The 8,761-nt window shown below is 33.1% G+C and overlaps 1 protein-coding gene across 1 annotated transcript; it reads right to left on the bottom strand.

The window, feature by feature from the left end:
- Positions 1–739: 739 nt before the first annotated feature.
- LOC109049258 (olfactory receptor 52Z1-like) lies at positions 740–2,006 on the bottom strand. The gene is made up of 2 exons (XM_019066993.2): positions 1,989–2,006; positions 740–1,838 (listed from the first exon to the last, which is right to left on the bottom strand). The coding sequence occupies exons 1-2, from the start codon at positions 2,004–2,006 to the stop codon at positions 891–893; spliced, it is 966 nt and encodes a 321-aa protein (XP_018922538.1). The 3' UTR covers positions 740–890.
- Positions 2,007–8,761: the final 6,755 nt, after the last annotated feature.

Below are 8,761 nucleotides of genomic sequence, written 5' to 3'. Positions count from 1 at the left end.
AGAGTAACCCCCCAAAACTAAAAGAGGCTGTGGTGAAAGCCTAGAAATGCATCACAAAAGAAGAATGCAAAAGTTTTGTAATGCATCAGCCTTGATGCAGTCGGTTGCAAGCAAAGGATTTGCAACTTAATATTAAGTCTTATTCACTTCAATCTAGTTTAAGTCAATCTGTTCCAATAGTTTTGGTCACAAGAGCAATGGGTGGGTTTAAACAAACGGTGCTATCTTGTAATTGTGTTTATCAGATCCAGATGTAAATACCTGTAAATAAAAGCTAAAATGTTGATCTCTTGTCTCATATCCATCTTTTGATGTCAAACCCAAACGCTTTCAGTCTACAGCAAAACTAAAGGAAGTGACCTCACTGTTCCAATATTTTGAGGGGAATGTATATATATATATATATATATATATATATATATATATATATATATATATATATATATATATATATAGTCACACAACGCTGATGTTAGGGAGACAAAGGCACGGCAAAGATCATAAACAAATCTGTTTAATTGTAATCCACAGTAGAAAGAAGGTGTATATATATATATATATATATATATATATATATATATATATATATATATATATATATATATATATATATATATATATATATATAAACATTCTGAACATTTGTATTGTTAAGGCTGTGCAGTACAGAGATTTTATTGTGGCCAAGGACCTCTACTTCACTTTATAGGTAAAATCATTGTAATCACACAACCTCCTGTGGCTTATTATCTTTATATATCCTCTGCAAAACAAACAAACAAAAAATAATTTAATCTTCTAAACATCTAAAACTGATTCTTCCTTTAGACTTTTTTAGTTTCACATTGTGAAACACAGAAAGCCTCAGATCTTTTCAAATGAGGTGATATTCATTCAGATATTCTGCCTTGTTTCTTGAAAAACAGTCTAATAACTTGTTGCCATACTGTTGTCAGATTTAGACCATAAATAAGAGGATTCAAAATTGGTGGTATGAGTAAGAATTCCAGAGCCATGAAATTACTCAGACTTTGAGGCACATTCCTTGAACCATAACGACTGTACAGGACATCAAACATAAATGCAACTGTCACATTGAGCAGTGCAAGCAGATGTGGTACACATGTTTGTATGAATTTGAGTCTGCCTTCTAATGACTTCCTGCACTTTCTGATTAAGTAAATGTATGAGAAAAATATCAATACTGCATCTCCAAAGTATGTAAGAATAATAATGTACCCAAATACATTATTTACTGTTGTAGAAAAACAAGAAAGTTTTGCAACTGCCCAAATCTCACAGTATAACTTTTCAATACTAAAGCCACATAAGGTAAGTCTATATATTAACATAATTAGAAAAGACATGCAAAAAAATGAAGTCAGCCAGCAGAAAAGGATACATTTAAGAATTTTCTGATTTGTCATTATTGAATGATACTCCAGTGGTCTACATATTGCCACATACCTATCATATGCCATTACTGTTAATGTTGAATAGTCACACATAAGAGATGAATAAATGACAAATATCTGAATCATACATCCATCATATGAAATTACATGATCATGGGCTAATAAATCATACATAAATTTAGGGTAGAATCCAGAAGTGCCAAAAATTCCATTTACACACAGATTACATATAAACAGGTACATTGGCTCATGAAGCTTCTTATGTAAGAGTATAGTAGTAATTACAGTTACATTACAAAAGATTATCAGGAGATAATACAGTGCAGTGAAAGATAACAAAACATATCTGTTCTCCATTGTTTCATTCAGACCAGAGAGTTTAAATACTAAGACACTGGACTCATTCTTCAGCAGTGACTGCATCTTGAATGATATACAGTTATTATGTGGATTTTGTTACTGGACAGTTATTAGAAAACGAATTAGGTGTAGAAAGTTGTATTAACTTCAATTGTCACTATAGGAAGTCTGTAGATGATAAAGCACTCAATTACAGTACAGTTGAAATCTTACCATGCTCTCTGTTTGCATGTTTCCTGTAGTGTTTTGCAAAGGTTTGATTTGGTTTGCTATATATGGATATTGGTCTCAAGCTAATTGCCTTGGTAACATACAATGAAAACAAGCTCTCTAAAGACTACGTTCTTTTAAGGTAAATAAATCCCCACATGCAGAATTGCATATGTTACCTCACAGTTATATTGTCCAACATATCTATTATCATTCATATTCCTAACAAAACATTATTTTCTGTTTAATTCTGTACATTAACAAGCTGAACTAGCATGCAAAGGTGAAACACTTGCTGTCTCTCAATACACCAGTCTGGCAGTTATAGGGTGACTATACGCAGTGCTGGCCCTAGCGTTTTGGAGGCCCTAAGCAGATTTTTAAAAGGGGCCCCCATACCTATAGTTTCACCTAACCACCAGCATTCCATACCAATGTACACATCCTACGCTGTAAAAACGCATATTTTTGTAAAACACTACTCTGGCCCTTCAACTTATTAAAGTTGTCTGTGGAGTTTAAAATCAGGATATGGTGTCACACCAGAGGACAGTGTTTTCAGTGACATAATGTATGTAAGTTCATATGCTTTAAGAAATATATGGATGAAAAAATGATTGCCAATTACTAAAATAGACACTTTAAATTAAAGTAAAATTATGTCTGAGGTATTTATTAACAACTGTATGCTTTCCTTTTTAATTTATAAAAGTTGTAATTTATTGAACATCCTTGAGATAGTCAAACCATAGGACAATTTTGAGATTTAGCTCAAAAATTTAAAATAATAATAATAATGAAACTAAAAAGGATAACTTATAATAACTTATAACTACACATCCTATTATAGTATGCATACTAATTACAGCCTAGATATTGTACGCAGCCTAATTTGCATGCATCAGGGAGCCACAGCCACTCTCAAACTGCTGGTATTGAAATTGCGTTTGAATATGCACGCACATCCTTTTTAGTCTCACTTTCGATTTCGCATCAGGGCCGGAGGTGCTGAACACGCACTGTATTTTACATGATTTGTCAGACACTTCGAATGTGTGTCCACGAACGTTTTTAATTCATTCCTATGGAAGTACAGCTTCAGAGAATGCTCCAGCTCAGCTCTGCTGTTGCTCCACCATCATCTCGCCTTACACCCGTGATTGCTGTCTGAACTCCTGACACGGGGCCCCCTGGTGGCCACGGTGGCCCTATGCAGCCGCTTATGTCGCTTATTAGGTAGGGCCGCCACTGACAATACATCCTCTTTTTAACATCCTCTTACAAAAAAAAAAAAAAAAAAAAAAGGAATCCAGCTGGGATTTCTAAATCACCCAAAACCTACTCATATTTAATATAATTTTAATGCAGCAGGGAGCCGCTATCAATATGCAGAGTATTTAAATCACTTTGGATGCAGCTCGTATTGGATGCAGGGTCGCCAAATATTCATTTTTTTTTTCTCACATGGGTTAAAGGGGTCATATGATGTGATTTTAATTTTCCCTTTCTCTTTGGAGTGTTACAAGCTCTTGGTGCATAAAGAAGATCTGTAAAGTTGCAAAGACTAAAGTCTAAAATCCAAAGAGTTATTCTTTATAAAAGTTAAGAGTCAACCATTCCCTCCTAAAACAGCTCATTCTAACACGCATATTTGCATAACGCCGCCCATATGTTCATGCAAAGAAAGAAGGTGTAACTTTCTCGCTGTAGTATTGTCGTGGAGATGCTGTGTGTTTTGGGTAACACTTTCGAATACTGTTTCTTACTTACTGCATAACTAATAAGGAAATATTGAAGAATTAACAGGTGATTATTCATTAAGACTTAACTGACTACTGTTAACTACTAAGGAAGATGTGTTAACTAATCAGTTTGTAATATAATTTTATGATTGTGTTAAGTAACAGTTAGCTAATCAATAACTAATATATTCTGTCATACCTCCTGAAGAACTACTATTACTTATCTACTAGTTAAGGTTCAAGAAAAATAACTATGAAATAAATAATACTGAACAGTTATATGCAAATAATCACTATAATAATCAGGCTGTGGCCCACAAATCAAGTACTTGAGTAAAAGTACAGATACCACAATAAAATATTACTCCAGTAAAATTATAAGTAGGCCTATTCATTTTCGAAATTACTTGAGTAAAAGGACAAGTGCAAAGTACTACTACAGTGGCAACTTTGTTACAGTCCACTTATTAGCCTATAATGGAAATGAAATATGCATTTTGTTTGCATATAAATGTTTAACTTTTGATTATAAAATGTTTGTTAAATTAGTTTAAATGTGGGCAGTATACATGTTAAAATGGAATAAAATATGCTGTATTAAGAAATGTTCTCACCTGAAATAAAGATCGTAAACAAGTTGTGTCGTGCATTTTACAAAGTTTCTGATTACTTTTATAGTTTTTTTAGAGTGTAAGTTTGATTTGAGTCGAAATGATGTAGTCATTATTATTTACTAATAGGTTCACTTTAGAATACTGTTTCAGGTTCTAAGTAATTCCTGCAGAATTATCTGATAATTCTGTATTAATTACCAAAGGGTTCACTATAATTTCACTTTAGAATAGGCCTGCTGTTTCAGGTTCGAAATGGGTCCTGCAGAATTATTTGATAATTATTAATTAATTACTAATGGGTTCCCAATATTTTCACTTTAGAATAGGCCTAATATTTCAGTTTCAAAATAAGTCCTGCAGAATTATTTGATAATTATTTATTAATTACTAATGGTTTCCCTATGTTTTCACTTTATAATACTGATTCAGGTTCTAAGTAATTCTAGCAGAATTATCTAATAATTATTTATTAATTACTAATGGGTTCCCAATATTTTCACTTTAGAATAGGCCTAATGTTTCAGGTTCAAAATAAGTCCTGCAGATTATTTGATAATTATTTATTAATTACTAATGGGTTCCCTGTGTCTTCACTTTGGAATACTGTTTCAGGTTCTAAGTAATTCTTGAGGAATTATCTAATAATTATTAATTAATTACTAATGGGTTCCCAATATTTTTACTTTAGAATAGGCCTAATGTTTCAGGTTTGAAATAAGTCCTGCAGAATTATTTGATTATTCTTTATTAATTACTAATGGGTTCCCTATGTTTTCATTTTAGAATACTGTTTCAGGTTCTGAGTAATTATTGCGGAATTATCTAATAATTCTTTATTAATTACTAATGGGTTCCCAATATTTTCACTTTAGAATAGACCTAATGTTTCAGGTTCGAAATAAGTCCTGCAGAATTATTTGATAATTTGTTATTAATTACTAATTTGTTACCTGTATTTTCACTTTTCCTCAGGCTTTGCCTTACATACAGAAATTTAATTAATGGTAATGTGGTATATGCTGATGAGGCACACATACAGTACTGTATATAAAATATAAAAACTAAGGTAAGTTATCGCAAGTCACTGGAGTCGTGGTGGGGTTCCTATTGGAAGCTGATTTCTTACAAAACACACTCACAAAACAATTCACTACACAGGCAAAACCTCTATAAAATGTATTGCATTTATTAATATTGCATTTTCATACTACTACTACTACTACTGCTAATAACATTTATATGAAAGGGTCACAATTCAATGCAATTGTGTATAACTGTTCATTAGTAGTTACTTCACAGTTATTTATCTTGAACTCTAACTAGTAGATAATTAAAAGTAGTTCTTCAGGAGGTATGACAGAAAACATTAGTTATTGATTAGCTAACTGTTACTTAACACAATCATAAAATTGTATTACATACTGATTAATTAACATATCTTCCTTAGTAGTTAACAGTAGTGAGTTAAGTGTTCATGAAAAAATACCTGTTAGTTCTTCAATAATTCCTTATTAGTTATGTAGTAAGTAAGAAACAGTATTCTAAAATGTTACCGTGTTTTGTTGTGAAAGCAAAACTACCATGTTTGGCCATACAAAGAGGACACAACTAGAGATCAGTGGTTAAGTTGTATTTGTTGTACAACACTGTTCCGGAACAGTTCAACCCAAATATTCAGATGTGTTCAGTGCATTTAACGGAGGACGAGGAATGTTTCTTGAGAGAGTAGCCTACAATGCCAGTGTCTGTTTGTATAAAGTGGGGCAATTCCAACTTTGCAAGGACAGTCTGGCGCTTCTGACTAACATGCTGTAGGTAACTTTTCATATGTAAAGGATTTGCCACTGATGATTCAAAAAGACAATATAAGTCATTATAATCAGTAATTATGTCCCCATTGGATGCAGCAAATGCCTCGTATATAATGGGTTTTTACTGATTTTGTCTCGTCAATTTGGGGGACATGGCATCACAGTATGGTTAGGGGCATAAGATTTCCGTCACACGTTTGAAGTATTTGGCCAATCACAACGCACTGGATAGCTGGCCAATCAGAGCACACCTCGGTTTTCAGAACGATGAGCTTTGTAAAAATCAATGTGTTACAGAAAGGTGGGGCATAAAAGAGACACAATAATGTATATTATGTGAAAAATTATGTTGTTTTTTTAACCTTAAATTGCATAAACATTGCATTACACCAAATACACAAAATATGTTATTTTTAGCAATGTCATATGACCCCTTTAAAGGTTTGAAATATTGCATAAATTGCATGTGACTGAAATGCTTGTACTGAAACATTTTACATTCTACCTATGATAAAACTGTGATAGTTGTGTTTTGTGAAGTATGGCCACTGGTAGGAAGCATTTTAGATGTGCTTATGATAAACCTGCATAACGGTAACTGTAACGTGTTTTAGGTATGGAAATGACATATTTTGAGTTTTGATATTTGGGATATGGTCATTGCGCTACTTTGGGGGCTTTACTTTAACACCCCTCAAACAATTATCTGCATCCTGCCTCCACTATCCTATTTTTTTTTTTTTTTTTTTTTTTTTTTTTTGAAAACTAAATTATGGTCACCCTAGCTGTTAACCCTTTCACTGGTGAGTTTAAAATATTCTAGCTGTTTTTTTAGGCGACCATTATTTTGAAACATTTCCCCTGTTTCTATGGCGACGTGTCATGCTTATCACGTGACATACCACAGCCACAATAACACTGTAGAAAAGATGGATCACTTTTATTTAGTTTTTCCTTTTTTATTCAAAATATTCATAAACTTGCTTACCATATCATCAACTATCTGACATTCTGATTCAACAATATGTGTAAATGAGTGCGTTTGTAGTTTAAAAAAACATTCTAAATGATCTTGATCATGATCTATAATGTATGATCTATAATGTTAGATGGGTGCCACCATGTTTGTTTGTGCCACAGTTCAGAGAGTCCTGTCAGATTTACAGCACGTAAATGTATCGGTTTCTCCTGAAATACATGTAAGTAAGTGGCCAGTGAACTGGGAGAAGTATAGAGTGAACTTTATAGTTACTTACACTATGTGTATCTGATATTAATAAAACACGTTGGCAAATTATATTTGAATGGATTGTTATTGCTGCTTCTATAAACATCTGTATGTATTTTACGAACTCTAAATTTATTGTTTTACTAGTACTTTACTAGAAAATGTTCAATGATGTGTTTGTCTGTTTATAACAGCAACCAAGAAAAAGGCGGAGCAGAAAAAACAGGTGGTGGTCCTGCACCCCCCACATTATACCCCAGCAGAAGAGTTGGCCCTTGGGTTAAATGTGAACCGACCCATTGTGGAGGGCATCCCTGGGGGCACCTCTTCCTTAGACCAAAATCCAGGGACCAGTAACAGCAACACCTTCATTACTGGTAAAAGTGTTTTAAATGTATCTTGCTACACTGTAAATACTTTGTTGCTGCATTAAATTAAGTGTGCCTATAATCCAAATGGCTGGTACTGTCATTTGAACTGATTAAATATTGAGTTGTGATGAATTGCTTTGACTTGTGAAGTTGAAAACTGCATAACCTAATTCAAAAAATTGTTGCTATGTTACTGATCAAATTTTTTCCTAGTGTAGTTCTTGTAATGCCATTGTGTTCTTCTCTTTTGTGCAGTTTTACATAATACACCAACACTTTTACCTGTTCCCAACAAAGTGGTGGCTGAAATATGTTCAGTAAGTGGACTTTTTCTAACTTTCCATCAAAAGTAAAAAAAAGTGCAACACTTTGGAATACTCATTTGTTTCTTTTGCACAGGACAGTGAAGAAACCCTCTCAGATGACTGTCCTTTGGAGGAAGTACTTGTAAGTGCATAAAGAACTTAATTTATAGTTGTGTACATATTATTTCTGACTACAATCTGACTTGCAGGAGGAAAGGCCAGACAGGCCTACTGCACAATGTGATAAAAAAGTGGGCAGTGTAGTACTTTTTCTTTTTATTTCTGTTGCATGAGGCTTGTGTTGATTTTTGTTTTTGGTTTGGTTTTGATAATTATTTTTATCCAAAAATGGCACAGGGTGATATCCGTAATCTATAGAAACGGCATCTAAAACAGAAAATACAGTATTTTGACCTGAAACGCCAAAAATTAAGGGGAGAAATAGAACTTGACACTTTAAAGAAGAGAAAACTGGAACTAGAAATTGAGTTGCTTCAAAAGGAACTTCAGAGTAAGTGCTTATACACTATTTCACACAGAGGACTATGGCTGACCATGGATAACAATTTATCTTATTGCAGGCAAAAGATGACCATCAATGGCTTCTATTGACATAATCATTGAAATAAAACTCAAGGAAGTAAGCATGTTGTCTTGTCTTTTATTAATTTAATGAAGGTTTTTCTGTGTAAAGAAAAAATCTAA

This window comes from Cyprinus carpio, chromosome B15 (assembly GCF_018340385.1).
Source record: "Cyprinus carpio isolate SPL01 chromosome B15, ASM1834038v1, whole genome shotgun sequence".
Lineage (NCBI taxonomy): Eukaryota > Metazoa > Chordata > Actinopteri > Cypriniformes > Cyprinidae > Cyprinus > Cyprinus carpio.
This window is presented reverse-complemented; position numbering and strand designations above follow the sequence as displayed.